Source organism: Capricornis sumatraensis, chromosome 15 (genome assembly GCF_032405125.1).
Source record: "Capricornis sumatraensis isolate serow.1 chromosome 15, serow.2, whole genome shotgun sequence".
Classification (NCBI taxonomy): Eukaryota; Metazoa; Chordata; class Mammalia; order Artiodactyla; family Bovidae; genus Capricornis; species Capricornis sumatraensis.
In genome coordinates, this window is record NC_091083.1 from 34,395,290 (window position 1) to 34,413,450 (window position 18,161).

The following is an 18,161-nucleotide window of genomic DNA, read 5'->3' on the forward strand; positions in this document are numbered from 1 at the left end:
GACTGTAGCCCCCCAGGCTCCTCTGTCCATGGGGATTCTCCAGGCAAGAATATTGGAGTGGGTTGCCAGGCCCTTCTCCAGGGATCTTCCTGACCCAGGGATCGAACCCAGGTCTCCATGTAACTCCTCCATCCCCTGGCAAGTCTCTCTGAGCTGCTCCTCCTGCCGGGAGCTCTCTCCTCAGCCCTTGGATGGCCCATTCCTCATCATAGGGTCTCTGCTCAGATGCCACCCTCTCAGAACCCAACCCTACCTAGTGGGCACTCCCCCAGGATCTTCCTGTTCTCTTTTCTTACTATAACCAAGACCTACCTTGTTTATTGCTTATTTACTTCTTCTGGTCTCTCCCCCATAAAGCATATAAACCCATGGGTGGGTGAGGGGACCTCTGACTATTCCCTGCATGTCACCAGCACCCAGAACAACCCCCAGGCAAAGGAGCTTTCAGCAAATGCCCTTCAGCAAATGTTGAAATAGTGAGTGCTTGTATTTTCTCAAACACATCACTAGAAGACAAAGTGTTCTCCATCTGAGCAATCCCTATTGCACTGCTAAAACAAATATCTGTGTGGATTCAAAGATGGAACTGATAACAGAACCATGGTGTGTTATTAAGCCTCAGCATCGCCATGATCCCTGACATTATTTTAAGATGCTGGGAATACATCAAATGGTTAAAAACAGTCTTGTCAAAATAAACACAAAAATAAATTTCCCACTAGATGGCACTGTGTCTCTCTTTGAACATGATTTTAATAAAATTTTAGTAAGATTTTAAACCCAAAAGAGACTGAGGGGCTGAGTTATCTAATCCCCTCATTTTACAGAAGAGCAGATTTGCCAAGTTTTAGGCAGTGTACTTTTTCTGGTAAACAAGTTAGGTTTTTATTATAACCATCGCTGCCTGTATAAAATCATGGTCATATCAACAAGCGTTTTTATTCTTGGTGCTGTGTGTCAGGCCTCCGAGCTAGGTCCTGTCTATAAAAGGATGCATAAGCACTTCCCATACCTTTAAGACACTAATTTGACTCAGAGATTAATGAGAAGAGGTTCATAAATTAAATGTGTGTGTGTGTGTGTGTGAATTACACATAAATAGAGAAATATGAGTGCTATAGGAAAAGAGTTCAGTGCACGAGGGGAACTCATATGACTGAGTCTGGACAGACCCCACACAGACGCCTGAACTGTGAGCAGAGGCCTTCCAGACTGAGACAACAGGAAGGACACCCTGGGCAGATGCATCCAGGTGTGGAAGGCCACAGAAGGACAGAAGGCCTGACCTGTTTCAACACCTCCCTGCCCTGTGACCCACCGGCCTGCAGATTAGGTAAGAGAACAGATGTGGGGCCGGGGAGTTCACTGGGACAAGGCTGATGCTTCATATGCTTCATGCAAAGGGCCTTGTATCTCCTACAGGAGTTGTAAGATCTGATTTGGATTTTCAATGGATAAGTGGGCAAGGTGATGGAAAGAAATTACAGTAAGTCCCCAACATACAAATGAGTTCCATTCCAAGAGTTCCTCTGTTAAGTCCAATTTGTTCGTTAAGTCCAACAAAGTTCACCTAGGTACCCAATTAACACAATCAGCTATATAGTTTGGTACTATATGAGGTTTATATAGTATAACAGCTGGTATACAGGGGCTGGCACACATAGTCTCATCTTGAAAGCTCACAATTTGAAGGTTCATATGTAGAGGACTTACTGTATAACCATGCCCAGCCTCGAGCTGGTGTTCGTATTACTTCACTCACTGCCACAGTAAGATTTCTCCTAATGGAGCTGAAATAGGAGATGATAGAGGCTTCTGGACTCCAGTGTAGGCCAGGCCAGGGTTTTTTCCCTGATGACGCCACATCTCCACCGTGAACTTGGCAGGGCAGCTCTGTAGAGGCTTGCAGGAAGTGCACCATGCAGAGCTGCAGGTGGGGACTCTTACTCGGGGGAGGTCAGCAATGGCGCCCTGAGGACCGCCCTGAGGCCCCGCACCATCACCAGCAGCTGCCTGGTGCATCCTGGGAGCACACGTCTCTGCCATAACCACCTAGACCTGGAGCTTGAATTTAAGTTCTAAGTCTTGTGGATGGAGAGAAGTGCTGAGAGGATTTCCGTGTTTTCTCAGCTTTTAAACCTCTTTAACAATGGTGCAGGTTAGAATCTATTTAAGACCCTGAAGGAACTGCAGAAATAATCTGGTGGAAGATAACTTCTGATGATAGCTACTGCCAGATCCTCCCTGATTGGAGCAGCTAAAGAAAGTAGGGAAGGAAATTTGGGGATTTTAACTTCAATGAATTTTTAATGCATGAGGGCAAGAGGTTTTGATATTGGGATTTAATTCTTTTTAAATTTAACTCCGTAATTTTCCCTGGTGATCCTTGGGTCAAGAAGATCCCCTGGAGAAGGGGATGGCAACCCACTCCGGTATTCTTGCCTAGAGAATTCCATGGACAGAGGAGCCTGGTGGGCTACACCATGGACTCAGGGTGTTGCAATAAGTTGGACACACAACTGAGCAGTTAACACTTTCATTTTCTCTTTCATAATTTTAGACATCATTTTCCTTAGGACTTTATCTTTGAACATTTTCCTGGGAATGTGATAACAGGAGAATTTTAATAGTCTTATTTGAAAACTATGTAGCATCTCAGAGTATCTTCATGAATTCTTTGATCTTACTGTGAAACGTCTGACAGTCTGCTGGACAACGGCCTGGGTATAATTTGGAATGAGACTAGAGAGTAAATTTTTAGGTTTGGGGTTGAACTAGGATACTTTATAGAATCTTTTGGGGAAAATGTTATCTTGGTCCTAGTGGTTCTAGGTTTTTATTATAACTATCGCTGCCTGTATAAAATCATGTTCATATCAACAAGCATTTTTATTCTTGGTGCTATGTGCCAAGCTCTAGAAGAGCTTGCAAAGGAGCAATGAAGAGAATCAGCTCTAAATGCAGGAGTTTTTAATATAACAACAAAAGTAGTATTATTATATAAAATCAATAATATTATTAATATGATTATTATGTAATCTCAGACTCTTTTCCAGTGCTTATGGCAGAGGTGAGAATATAGTAAGTACTCAAATTAACATTCATCGAATGCATGAGTGGATAGTAGGTGCTATCTTATAAGGATGAGGACCTGACGCCTCCCTAATTACTGACCTCCTCCCCAAAACTGGACAACCCCCTCCTCCTATGGCTGATCACAGACTGATGGTTGAGCCCAGTGGGGTTAAGACAAAGGTTTTCCATGAGAACAGTATCTAGGGAGTGTTTTGCAAAAGTGTGGTGTTTGGGGCTCATCATAGTAGTCTGAGGCTGAAACTGGCACTTAGTGTTTAGAAGCCACACTGCAGAATTCCAACAAAATTCACAGGACAGGTGTACAGTGTGAAGATTTATATACCCCACATACCTGTGAATGTCCTGCCAGACACGTGTGTAAGAAAACTGTTTAAAATCATTTGGTCCCAGAACCTAAGCTCATTCTGTATATAAACACAAAAATATTTTGCACTGCTTTAGTAAGAAACAAATTTCCAAGAAGGCAATTATTTATAAGTTGAGGGAAGACTGTAGTTTGTTTTATCTGGAATGATTTGATTTGAAATTTGGAAATTCATATTGTGGATGGGTACTGCCATCACCTTTTAAGTTGCAAATAGAGCCTATGTACTCATACCAGTCCAGATTTCCATGCATGCATCTGTCGTGGTTCCATACATAGGAAGGAGTTTAGTACTTAATCAAGAGACTTAGCATAGTCACGTTAGAGCATTTACATGTTGATATACACACTGTTTTATGGGTTTTCCTTTTATTTCTGCTTTTCAAAGCTTTTAGCATAATTGTAAATTGAAATAATATATATGGCTAGGCTATGGCACAGATGAGCTTTCACTTCAGATGGTCAAAGGATCATTAGACAATATTCCGTATTCCAAGGGGCACTGACTGCACTGAGAAGAAGCTGGGCAGTGTTAGAAAGAAGCCCCTCCTTTTCCAGTTGCATGTTTCCCAGCAAAGCAATGTCAGTTATGGTCACAAAACGGAGTCCTCTTTGCTGTTTCACTCACTGCTCTCCACAAAGGAATGACTTAACTGATGAATAGGCTGGTGTTCAGAAGCGGGGTAGACACCATGCAGCTTGCTGCCCCTCTTCACCCACTTCTCTGTGATAACCAATCACCCACTGGAAGCCAGCTTTTGTGCGGTTTCTCTGAAATTCAGCTCAGCCATCCCATCTAGAATGTCTTTCTGAACCCTGGAGTGACAGCATTCATACTTTGGTTGTTTTGCTCTACTTTTCTGTGTTGATCACGTTTATTGGCTTTGCCATGTTATCAGTCTCATCCACTTACAGCTCCATGATTGAAGCTTATCTTTGATTCTCACACCTCAAGTGCCAGGCACAATGCCCAACACCTAATCATGCCATGTGACTCTTCAGGGAATGGATGTGATGTCAATTAAAACAGCAACCACTCAGTGAAATATGTAATTCTCTACTGATTGCAGTTATCTTTTTGTTGTTACTACTGTTGTAGTTGGTTTTCTTAGCCATACTGGGTGGCTTGCAGGATCTTAGTTCCATGACCCAGGCCCTCGGTGGTGAAAGCCCAAATTCCTAACCACTGGACTGCCGGGAAGTCCCTTACTGCAGTTATGTTAATCAGTTTCCAAGTCAACCCTTTCAAAACAATAATGATATAATTACAAATGAATAATGAATTTGGCATGTTTTCACTGAAATATCTACCTACAGAATTAAATTAACTTTTCTAAAAAGTTATTTGATTAGAATCTCTAAGAAACAGTCTAAAATGAGCCCAGTGTCCTATTTATCACAGTGAATCTCTTTAATAAAGGTACCTCCAGGCCTTACATTCCAAGAACTGTCCTGTGATCTGCCAGATGCACATAAGCTGGAAATGGTGCCAATTGAGGGAAAATGCTTTCCCAAAAAGAAAACCAAAAGTACATCTGAACAGAATTTCTTTTAAAAAATAAAGGGCTTTTTATACTGAAGCCAGAGAATAACCCCTTGTTTTCAGTATTGTTATGTCTGTCCTAAATAGCTTGAAAACATCTTTAAATTAATAGTTCTTTTAATTAATTAATTTTTTTTTTGCCACCCAACACAGCCTGTGCAGAGAAGGCGATGGCACCCCACTCCAGTACTCTTGCCTGGAAAATCCCATGGATGGAGGAGCCTGGTGGGCTGCCGTCTCTGGGGTCACAGAGAGTTGGACATGACTGTAGCAACTTAGCAGCAGCACACAGCCTGTGGGATTTTAGTTAGTTCTCCAACCAGAGACTGAACCTGTGCCCTCAGCAGTGAGAGCAGAGGCCTAACCACTGGACTGTCAGGGAGCTTCCAATAGTTCTTTTAATTGTATTATCAAATCACACATAGAAACATATCTTGAGAATAAATCCAGTCAGCCTCCTCCTGGCACAACCACATTCTAAACATCCCCCATGTATTTACGTTCATAATAATGTATATGTAAATCAATTATTCATAATATTTTAAGAAAAGGAGATTATACAGCCTTCATGGCCATGTAGAGTCACCCAAAATGAGGAAAAAAGAAATAAATTTATTTACAAATTATATGACAGGCACAGTGCTAAATACTCTAACATACCTTATCTTTCCTCAAAACAGTCTTGCAAGACAGGTACAATTGTGTGATTTTGTTTGTTCATTTTTCAATAGATGGACTGATGAGAATCAGGGACATTAGCAAATTTGTCAGGTGGCAAAGTTGGGTTTGAGTCCATATTACCTGCCCTGAAAATGTATTTATCCTCTGGTAAAATAAGCACTCAAACAGCCTTGAACATCAGCTCATTGCTGCTCTGGCCACTCTGGTCTCATTCCAGACAAGAAGAATTCACCCTGAACTGACATTTCTTGTTATCTGTAGTCTTTGGTGAATTCCTTCTGATCTGGCTTCCGTCCCAATACTTTATTTAATGGTTGTCATCCAATCTAATGAGTTTTTCTTTATCTTAACCTTTCCTGGCCTCTAATTTACAATTTAATAGTACTGACCATCCATCCTTGGTAAAAGACTTTTCTCCCTTGACTTCAGTGATAACTGCATTATTCCTGGTTGGTACATTTTTCTGTGACTTGTCTGTTTCTCATCTTGATTCTTCTGTCCTTTCCAGCTGTCTCACTCTGGACCTTTCCTGGAGTTGAGCGGGAGACTGGCTGTTCAGTGCCATGCTGTCTCTCTCAAAGAAAGCATCTCTCCTGATTTAAGAAACTCTCTTTGCTGCCTTCTCTCTATTTGTGTCGCTGCCCCCTTGCTGGAGCTCTGGTATTCTCTGCCCCTGGGCAATTTCACTTGGCGGCCCTGCCATCATCCAAATTAAACTTATTCCTGCAAAACCACGGCCTCCTCCTAAGAGTATTGACATTCTTTTGGTCTTCTGGGCATGGCGCTTTTCACAGTGAAAATATAAGACTGTCTATAATTAAGTGCCCTGGTAGCTCAGACAGTAAAGCGTCTGCCTACAATGTGGGAGACCAGGGTTCGATCCCTGCGTTGGGAAGATCCCCTGGAGAAGGAAAGGACAACCCAGTCCCCTACTCTTGCTCCACCTGAGGAAAATCCCATGGATGAAGGAGCCTGGTAGGCTACAGTCCATGGGGTTGCAAAGAGTCGGACATGACTAAGCGACTTTTCTTTCTTTCTTATAATTAAGTACTCAAATGTGTATTTTGTCTATGACTTTTCTTCCCTTTCTTTTAAAACCAATTTCTGCAAAATTTAAGATGATTTTTGAACTTTAGTTTCTCTCACATCCAGCTTGTCATCTGCACCATCTCTGCACCCTCCTCACTTAAAGGTCATTTCTTCCTGGGCTCCTAACCCCAGCCTCTCCCAGGACCATCCACCTAGAATGCTGAGTCATCTTTCTTAAATACTGTTTTCATCTTATGACTCATTAGAAAACGTGCATTCACTCCTTATTTCCAACTACATAAAATCTAAATGCACTAGCTTGATGTTCCAGATCCTTTATAATCTGGGTATTTCTCCACCTATGCAGTCTTACTCCTTGCTCTGCTTTAACAATAATCTGCCCTGATAAAGTCAACCTCTTCACTCATTCAACTTCAATGCCTTCTTTGTATGTCTGCCTCACCCAGAATGCCCTCTGTCCTAACCTGAATAAGGGGTCTTTTCATTCTGCGTATCTTTCTTGTTCACACCAAATCATCACGAACCATCCTCCCTTGGCTTCAACCCTATGCCCAGTGCACTTGAATATCAGCTCTCCTGAACTACCTGGTGTGGATTCGCATGTATCATCCTTTAACTGTGCAATCAACTTTAAGCTCCTCCTGAACAAAAATAGTGCCTGTTGTTTACCCCCAAGAGTGTAGTGGTGTATACTGATTGATGCTGCTTAGCACTTTTAATCTAAATGCATATAGCTTGATAAATACAATGATTTAATATTAAAGAGTCATTTAAATATTAAAAAGTTTCTTGATTTACTTCTAATGGGATTTCAGAAGTAAGATATTTTTCACATCTAAAAGTAATATATTAAATAAGTAAATATCCAAACTTTAAAAATAGATAAAGGAAGGAGTGATGATTTGCATATAGACACTGTCATTTATTTTAGATTTTGCCTAAGATCCTTTGATAATGTCTTTCCAGATGACCCATCATGCCATAAATTATCTCTTGACAAGGCTTGGAGGAATAGTAAATCTTAAAGTTAATGTTAGAAGCTACACAAAATTTTTGACTCATTCCTGTTAGAGATCATTTTGATGTGAAGATAGGGCAGTTGCAGTATCATTCATTACAGCAGAGGACCCCCAGTACTGGTCCATGGCCTGTTAGGAACCAGGCCACATAGCAGGACGTGAGCAATGAGCAAGTGAAAGCAGCTTCATCTCTATTTACACCTGCTCCCCATAACTCACATCACCACCTGAGCTCCGCCTCTGATCAAATCAGCTGCAGTATTAGATTCTCGTAGGAGCATGAACCCTAACCCCAAAAGTCAAGGCAGAATATCCTGAGATTGCCACAAAACAGAAATAAGAAAGAAAGTGAAGTCACTCAGTCATGTCCAACTCTTTGCGACCCCATGGACTGTAGCCTACTAGGCTCCTCTGTCCATGGGATTTTCCAGGCAAGAGTACTGGAGTGGGTTGCCATTTCCTTCTACAGGGGATCTTTCCAACCCAGGGGTTGAACCCAGGTCTCCCACACTGCAGGCAGATGCTTTAGTATAATAAATATAATGCACTTGAATCATCCCGAAACCATCTTCCACTGCCCTCATCCATGGAAAAACTGTCTTCCATGAAACCCATCCCTGGTGCCAAAAAGGTTGGAGACTGCTGCTTTACATCATCGAAGAACAGGTCATTTAAACAATTAATAGTACTCACAACTTTCAGGACTTTATGTGTGGTATAAACTGGAATACATCATGAAAAAGTCTGGATTAGAAGACTCTTGTTAAGGAACATAATAGCCTTACCTTGACATAATCATAAATGCATCTTCGCAAAGTAGTTGCTGCCTCCAGAGCAAATGTATGGAAGGTGAGTTTGATGACTTTGTTCACGGGGGCAGTGATGAACCACACACAATTTAAATTCTTGTCATACCTCCCATTAGAATCAGAATCAGGGGAGGCAAAGGTATGATCTGAACCTGTCATGTAACCACCACATCCTTGCTGAGGCCCTGTGTTAAAACAAAAAAAGACACATCAATATGCAGAGCAAAGAAAGTGAATCTTAAATTTTATGTGGAGGATTTTTAAAATCGTATAGTTTTTTTCTGTCACACTTTGATGAACATTATCAGGTTGTATGCAGGCTTCATCGAGCTTATGCAAGCGCGGGTGCCCTCTGCCTTAGCTTCTTTGTTATTTATTTCCACTTCAATCACTGATCTGTCAGCCTCTACCAACTCACATCTAGTTGCCTAGAAAAGTGGGTAAACAGATATGGTCCTATATGCATTTTTAGAATGCTTGATATGATTTACCGGAATTTTTTCTACCCTTGCAAAATCCAATTTTATATAAAAGAAAGTATTTTGCATAACAAAACTGATGGAAACTGTGAACACATTTTACCTTTATGTTCTGCTTTCATGAACACTATCAGATTGAAAACTGAATTTAAGAAGAATTTCCCCCACATGCCAAGAAAATTGGCGCTCAAGATATCTTTTATTTAAATAGCCTGGTAGGAAGAGGCTGAGAGGCATTTAACACTCCATTTCACTTAATATTAAACTGTACTCTATATTTTCCAAAAATATGGGGAAGCTGAAGAAGAGGAACTTCGAGAAAAATATCTACTTTGAAATGAAAACTCTGAAATTCAGAATAAAAATACAAAAGAAAGATAAAGAATATTCTCAATGCTTAGTTATGAAAAAAATATGGCACAGACTCCTCAGAGCACAGGATTTAGCTTTTTCCACTCCACAGCCTAAGCTGATGCTTTGGAAAGGAAGAAAAACTTTATTGGTAATTTTGAAATGAATACATGAGGCTGAATTGAGGTCAAAACAGCTCTAGGAGGAATGGAGATGAAATAGGCATTCAAAGTAGTATTCATAAAGCTTGCAATCTACACAAATACTCAGCATTACAAGATGTGTAGTTAAATTCACTGACAGTGGTCTTCCATTTATTTACCTGTCTCGTTTCATTTATTATTAATGTTAAAAGTGAAAGGGTTGCTTTCAACATTAGGGGGCGCTATGGTTCAGGACTTGGCTCTTGGCAAGAAAGGCAAACAATGGCTGCCGACATGGGATGCAAAAGATAACAAATGGTCAGAGCATTTTCCAGCATAGGCGCCTTATTTAGTAAGTCAAGCTACCCTGTCACAGCTTCTAAGTCAAGTACAACTACAGATTATTTGCACTGTCAGGTGTTTCCTGGAGTTGAAATGCTTCCGAACGTCCAGTCCCTGATATATCCATAAGCGGCATCTGGAGCAAAATTATTCTGAAATTCTAAGCAACGCTAATCACTCTATTCCTATGAAACTGAAGTGAAAGTCACTCAGTCGTGTCCGACTCTTTGTGACCCCATGAACTATACAGTCCATGGAATTCTCCAGGCCAGAATACTGGCGTGGGTAGCCGTCCCCTTCTCCATGTTATCTTCTCAACCCAGGGACTGAACGCAGGTCTCCCACATTGCAGGCAGATTCTTTACCAGCTGAGCCACCATGGATTCCTAGGCAACAGGTCTACAAAGTGAAGAAAGAAATGGAGATTCCACAGTTTTTGCTCCAATGTGGACTGATTGTTACCGAAGGCAACCACTTAAGCTTATTGAAAAGCCTGACATGGAAGAACAATTACTAAGGGTATTAATGAACTGAGAAATTTATTTACCTATTAAATAATGTTTTGTTTGTTAGTCAAGGAAATCTATTTATTATTTCTTAATTTTTGTTGGTGTGTAGTTTGTTTACAATGGTGTGTTAGTTTCAGGTGTACAGCAAAGTGAATCAGTCATACATATACATACATCCACTTTTTTTAGATTCTGTTCCCATATAGGCCATTACTGAGTACTGAGTAGAGTTCCCAGTGCTATACAGTAGAGTCTTATTAGTTACCTGTATTTATATTTAGTGTTGAGATGGGAAAAGATGAATGGTATTCCAATAGCAGTGATGTCATAAGTCAATAATGATGATACCATTTAGAAAATCACAGGTGCCACAAAAGTGGCAGAGGCGAATTTTGCAAGAAAGGGAGATTATTATTTCAGGCCAAGAGGATCTAGAATGTTCAAGGAGGAGGTGAAATTTGATCTGTATCTTAAAGGATAAACTGGACAAGACCATAGAGAAATGGGGTTGGTATTGGCAAGTCCAGGCTGAAAGAGTTTGTAACCAAAGGTTAAGTGGACAAGGACTTAACATTTATAGAATTTGATCTACAGACTTTATTCTATAGCTAGTAGGGATTCACTTGAAAGGGTTTTGATCTGAGGAGTGGTAGGGTCAGAATGAATGCACTTTCTCATCAAGTCCAACCTAGAAATGCATCTGGAGGAAATGAAACCAGACCTGAGCACATGGAGGAAGTAGGGGAAGTGGTCTGGGCTGGAGGAAGTAGGGGAAGTGCACAGAGGTTCGAACGCAGGAAAACCGGACTGCTGGGCTTTAGTCTACTAATACATCAGCTCCAACAACTAAATGCTATTTTTCAAAAAACTTAAGCTATATGTTTTAATCACCACTTGCTTATTAATTGTTACTAGTTAGGTTAATAAGGATAGAATGGCAAATATACTGAGCACTGCAAGTGCCATTATACACACTTACTGCTGATACATACAAGATAAGATACACACTTATTAGATACAAGACTACTCCTATTGCTACTATTGCTGCTAATGTCTTAAGAAAGAGACACCCTGCCTTCAGGGAATCCCAGAGCAGAATCCGCAGCTCACTGACGTACACTGGCACAGGCTTAGTGGGAGACTCCGTCATTCCTAACTCTTCAGTCTGTCTCTGTGCAGTGGTCTAGAATGGACACAGAGGCCTGGCGTGCTGTGACTCACGGGGTCGCAAAGAGTCAGACACGACTGAGCGACTGAACTGAACTGAGAATGGACAGAGTATATTTTTCTGTCCAGTTGATGCTAGATTTGACTATGTGACTTGCTTGAGACAATGGAATATTAGCGGCCAAGAAGTAGGAAGAGCACGTTTAAATGTGCTGATGCTCTTTGGCTTGGACTTTTGTGCTTGTGTGATCCACCAAGAGCTCATGCCCTGGGGACTTGCATGGAAAGCAGACCCGGCCCTAGCCTATACTATAGAGCCAAACACGCTCAGCCTGCATCCTGAAACAGGCAGGCAAAACAGCCTGATGATCCATAAGTAATAGAATTAATATTCCAGGTATAAGCCACTGCATTTTGGATAGTCTGTTATATGGCATTATTGTGGCAATAACTGACCAATACAAAAATAGCTTTTTCCAGTTATCAAACTATAATAGAGTATATTGACTCATAAAATGAACACACAGAATAAAGAAAATGGAGAACTAAAATTATCAGATAATCCTGGCCCAAATAGTCAAATAACTGAAGTAAATATAATATTATATGAGTGAGTTATATAATTCAAATTCTATATATTCTATATTATATGAGTAAACATATTATATGAATAAACAGTCAAATAATTGAAGTAAACACAATATGATATGAGTAAATATCTTTCAGTGTTTGTGGCATAGGAAATGGAATGGTTATACTTGCTGATTCCCTACTTTGATATTTAAACCTAGCATAACTGCTCTGTGCTTCTGCCCCTCGTAAGGCAAAATGGAAATGGAAGCCTATGTCTTTGAGGAAATATAAAGACAAATATTACCAAATATTACCAAAAAGTGCTATTGCCATGTTACTATTTCTGAATTTCAACAATAGTAGGATACAGGGGAAGAAAAAGGCAGAATTCTGTAACAGTGAAATAGTGTCATATATTTGTTTACTATATCAGTATTTTAGAATTCCTTTCTTTGAGCTAGTCTATGACTTTAACCAAGACTTTAGTCTTGACTTTAACCTAATGTTCTTTAGCATCACAAACTCACCATCTTCTTTGTCACTACTCATGTTTCTACCATCCAGCCAGCTCCCACCCATCAGCAACTTCCTGATGTTGTGTCAGAAGCACTCTGGAAGACCCACTCTGTGCCAGAGAACATATGTCACTCTAACCTCCTAACCAAAGAAGAAACACTTCCTACAAAAGAGCTCTGTCTTTAGAGAAAGCAAATGTTGGTTGGGCTTCCCTGGTAGCTCAGCTGGTAAAGAATCCGCTTGCAATGCAGGAGACTCTGGTTCGATTCCTGGGCTGGGAAGATCCCCTGGAGAAGAGATAGGCTACTCACTCCAGTATTCTTGCCTGGAGAATCATATGGACAGAGGAGCCTGGTGGGCTACAGTCCATGGGGTTGCAATGAGTCAGACACGACTGAGTGACTAAGCACAATGTTTGGTTAAAGAAATATTGGAAACACAAATGCAATAAAAAGCACTGAGATCTGGGTCCAGATCTACTTAATTAAAAATCAGTAACTGAATCCTCAATTGTCTCCCTCCAGTTATGAAACTTCAGAGTGAAAGTCAAGCCAGAATAAATCTGAGGATAAGAAATAGCTATCTTATCTAAGAGAAAACATCTGGAAGGCTTCAATGGAGGCAGATACATTTCTAAACAATTATCTTGAGAACTGACATTTCTGCAGCTGACATTGGAGGAGGCTGACATTTTATAGAGGTCTTCTGGATAGGATCTCTCTCCATCTCTGGACAACCGCTACTTGGACAGATGGTGGCAGGCCAGCTGGACTTTCAGATAAGGATCGGCCTGACTTCAGGCATTTTCCTGTTCCCCAGCGTGTAGTTGAAGGGAGCAGAACATAAGCACAGGAAACAGAACACAAACGCATTTAAAGCTGGTGCCTTAGGGAAATGAGCGTTCCATAATCCTGTCTTTGAGTACATCTTACTATGATTTTCAAAGCTGCAGTGTATAACTGCCCTACACCAGTGAATTCATTTAAAAAGTTCACCTAAGCTTCAGATGAACATGTCTTGTCTTTTTCACTAAAAGTAAATTGAAGTTGTTATTCTACTCCCTGGGCTTCTCTGTTGGTAAAGAATTTGCCTTCAATGCAGGAGACCTGGGTTCGATTCCCAGGTCAGGAAGATCCCGTGGAGAAGGGACAGGTTACCAACTCCAGTATTCTTGTATGGTGAATTCCAAGGACTATATAGTCCATGGGGTTGCAAAGAGTCAGACACGACTGAGCAACTTTCACTTCACCACTTCACTTCACTTCATTCTACTCCCTAACCCTAAACATCACCGACTCCAAGAACAATTCAGTCACTCAGTCGTGTCCGACTCTTTGTGACCCCATGGACTGAAGCACTCCAGGCCTTCCTGCCCATCATCAACTCCAAGAGCTTACTCAAACTCATGTGCACTGAGTCGGTGATGCCATCCAACCATCTCATCCTCTGTCGTCCCCTTCTCCTCCTACCTTCAATCTTTCCCAGCATCAGGGTCTTTTCAAATGAGTCAGTTCTTCACTTCAGGTGGCCAAAGTATTGGAGTTTCAGCTTCAGCATCAGTCCTTCCAATGAATATTCAGGACTCACTTCCTTTAAGATGGACTAGTTGGGTCTCCTTGCAGTCCAAGGGACTCTCAAGAGTCTTCACAGTTCAAAAGCATCAATTCTTCTGTGCTCAGCTTTCTTTAGTCCAACTCTCACATCCATACATGACTACTGGAGAAACCATAGCTTTGACTAGATGAAACTTTGTTGGCAAAGGAATGTCTCTGCTTTTTAATATGCTGTCTAGGTTGGTCATAACTTTCCTTCCAAGGAACAAGCATCATTTAATTTCACGGCTGCAGTCACCACCTACAGTGATTTTGGAGCCCCCCCAAATAAAATCTCTCACTGTTTCCATTGTTTCCCCATCTATTTGCCATGAAGTGATGGGACCAGATGCCATGATCTTCGTTTTCTGAATGTTGAGTTTTAAGCCAACATTTTCACTCTCCTCTTTCACTTTCATCAAGAGGCTCTTTAGTTATTCTTCACTTTCTGCCATAAGGGTGGTGTCATCTGCATGTCTGAGGTTATTGGTATTTCTCCCGGCAATCTTGATTCCAGCTGTGCTTCTTCCAGTCCAGCATTTCTCATGATGTACTCTGCATAGAAGTTAAATAAGCAGGGTGACAATATACAGCCTTGACATACTCCTTTTCCTATTTGGAACCAGTTTGTTGTTCCATGTCCAGTTCTAACTGTTGCTTCCTGAACCTGCATACAGATTTCTCAAGAGGCAGGTCAGGTGGTCTGGTATTCCCATCTCTTGAAGAATTTTCCAGTTTGTTGTGATCCACACAATCAAAGGCTGTGGATGTTGGCAATTTGATCTCTGGTTCCTCTGCCTTTTCTAAATCCAGCTTGAACATCTGGAAGTTTACGGTTCACATACTGTTGAAGCTTGGCTTGGAGAATTTTGAGCATTACTTTGCTAGCCTGTGAAATAAGTGCAATTGTGTGGTAGTTCGAGCTTTCTTTGGCATTGCCTTTCTTTGGGATTAGAATGAAAACTGACCTTTTCCAGCCTGCTGAGTTTTCCAAATTTGCTGGTATATTGAGTGACCAAGGACATGAGTTTGAGCAAATTCTAGGAGACAGTGAAGGACAGGGAAGCTGCAGTCCATGGGGTCACAAAGAATCAGACAGGACTGAGCAACTGAACAACAACTGCCTTAAACAGACACCACCTTTAAAGTTATGTTTGCAAGAAAAATAAATCTAAATTCTAAGTGGTTTCTGTATCCTGAGTTAGGTTTTTTGTTTGTTTTTAGTAATTTCACTCAGATTGACTTACCTTAGACATCTCATTTTGAGACTCAGTCTAGTTTAACATAGAATATGTACTTAGTCCTGTAATATTTAGGACACATTAAGCTAAAATACTAACAGAAACATAATTTCAGCAGTTAATCGTGAGCTATAGTCACAAGTAAAAGAGCAATGCAATGTACAGAGAATTTAGAGTAAGGAAAAGGATATCATTAACTTTGAATTTATTTTGCGTTATTTTGGTATTACTGAAAACACTTTATGTATGCATTAATAGTCTCTTCATGAAAATGAAGGGTACTTCATGAAAATCAGTCTCACCCACTTTGAAATTTTTAAATGCCTTATTAAGTAATATATAGTGATATAATCATGTCAATTGGTGCAGGAAGAGGATTGACAAGATCCAACATACATCATGACATAAACTCAGAAAACTAATAGAAAGGAATTTTCTTAACTTGATAAAGAGCATCTATTGGGTTGGTCAAAAAATTCATTTGGGTTTTTCCATAGGCTATTACGGAAAAATACAAACAAAATTTTTGGCCAATCCAATACAAAGAAAACTTATAGTTAACACGGTACTTAAGGATGAAAACTATATGCTTTCCTCCTAAGATCAGGAACAAGACAAGGATATCTTTTTCTCACCACTCATATTCAACAAAGTATTGGAAACTCTTGCTATCGTAGTAGACAAGAAAAAAAATGCAAACTGCAGAGGAAAAAAACAAAATTGCCCCTATTTGCAGATGCAGAAAATTCAAAGAAATCTACATAAAAATTCCTAGAATTAACAAGTGAGTTCAGTAAGAATTCATGATACAAGAACTATATACACAAAAGTCAATCACATTTCTATAAACTAACAATGAACATATGGAAAGTGAAATTAAAAATACAATTGTTTTAAAGAAGATAAAATACTTAGGTATACACTTAATGAAATACATATAGAATTTACATGCTGAAAATTACAAAGTGTTGAAAAAAATTAAAGATCTACATAAATGGTGAGACATACATATTTAGGGATTGGAAGACTCAGTCTAGTAAAGATGTCAACTATTCCCCAAAATGATTCATAGTTTTAATTGTAATTCCTATCCAAACCCCAGCAAGATTTTTCTGTTGACATAACAAAGCTCATTTTAAAACTCAAGATAATAGAATATTATTATCATCAAGATAACAGCATATCAGTAGTACACCAAGATAACAGAACATCATTCAGGGCTAAAAAATGACCTATCAAGCCATGAAAAGACATAGTAATATACAACTTAATGTATGTTAGTAAGTGAAAGAAGCCAATTTGAAAAGGCTATATACTGTATGATTCCATCTAGATGACATTCTGGAAAAGGCAAAACTAATGAGACAGTAAAAAGATCACTTATTTTAAAATTTACATTGAAAGGCACAGGCTCTTGAATTGCTAAAATAATCTTGACAAAGAAGAATAAATTAGAAAGGATCAGTCCACCTGTTACTATACAGCTACAGTCATCCAGATAGTATGATATTAACGGGAAGTTAGATAAATGGATCAATGGAAAAGAAGAGAACACCAGAAATAAGTTCACACAAATATGTCCAAGTGATTCTTTGCTGTTTAGTTGCTAATTCATGTTCGGACTCTTGCAACCCCAAGGACTATAGCCCATGAGGCTCCTCTGTCCATGGGACTTCCCAGGCAAGAATACTGGAGTGAGTTGCCATTTCTTTCTCTTAGGAATCTTCTTGACCCAGGCGTTGAACCTTTGTCTCCTACCTTCTTGACAGACAGGATTCTTTACCATTGAGCCACTTGGGAAGCCCAAGTGATTCTTTACAAAGATGCAAAAGCAGTTTAATGGAGGAAAGACAGTCTTATCAACAAATGCTGACAGAGAATTTGGACATTCAGAAGCAAAAACTAATTCCAACCTAAACCTCAGATCTTAAATAAAAGTTAGTTCAAAATGGATCCTAAACATAAGTGAAAAATGTAAAACCATAAAACTTTTAGAGAAAATCAAAGTGGAAAATCTTTGAGACCTCAGGATAAGTAGAGTTCTTAGCCTTGTTATCAAAACCCTATACATAAAAGGAGAAACCAACATGCAGGATTTTATCAAAATTAAAAACTTTTGTTCTAAGAAAAGCTCGGTTAAGAAGATAAAGAGGCAATCTATGGACTGGACAAAATGTTTGCAAATCACATACCTGGAAAAGACAACTACTGAGCATACATGGAGAAGTCTCAAAAGCCAACAGTGGAAAAACAAATAACCCAGCTAGAAAATGGGAGAAAATTATGAACATATACTCCACCAAAGAAGATATACATGTGACAAATAAAGCACATGAAAACTCTTCACCATTAAGGAAGGGTAAATTAAACCATAATGAGATATTAATACACATCTATCAGAATGGTTAAAATACACACACATATGCACACACACTCAGTGGTGGCTCATTGTAGAGTACCACACTCCACAATGGAATGAGCAGAGTTGGGGAAACCAGAGTATGGGCAGCACGGAAAGTACTCTCTAATGACTTTCTAACCAAAATGATAGAACACAGATGACAATGAAATAGCATCTTCAAGTGCTGAATGAAAATAATTGGCAAACTAGACCTCTATATTCAGAGAAAAAAAATACCACGAAATTTAAGACAGAATCAAGCTGCTTTCAGAAAAACAAAAGCCA

General features: G+C 39.8%; 1 protein-coding gene across 1 annotated transcript in view; it reads right to left on the reverse strand.

Moving 5' to 3' along the window:
• Positions 1-18,161, reverse strand: part of CUBN (cubilin) — a 272,488-nt gene that overhangs the window by 14,363 nt on the left and 239,964 nt on the right. The window contains exon 60 of the mRNA XM_068987509.1: positions 8,539-8,747. Coding sequence (XP_068843610.1) covers positions 8,539-8,747 — 209 coding nt within the window. The remainder of the gene's footprint in view (positions 1-8,538; positions 8,748-18,161) is intronic.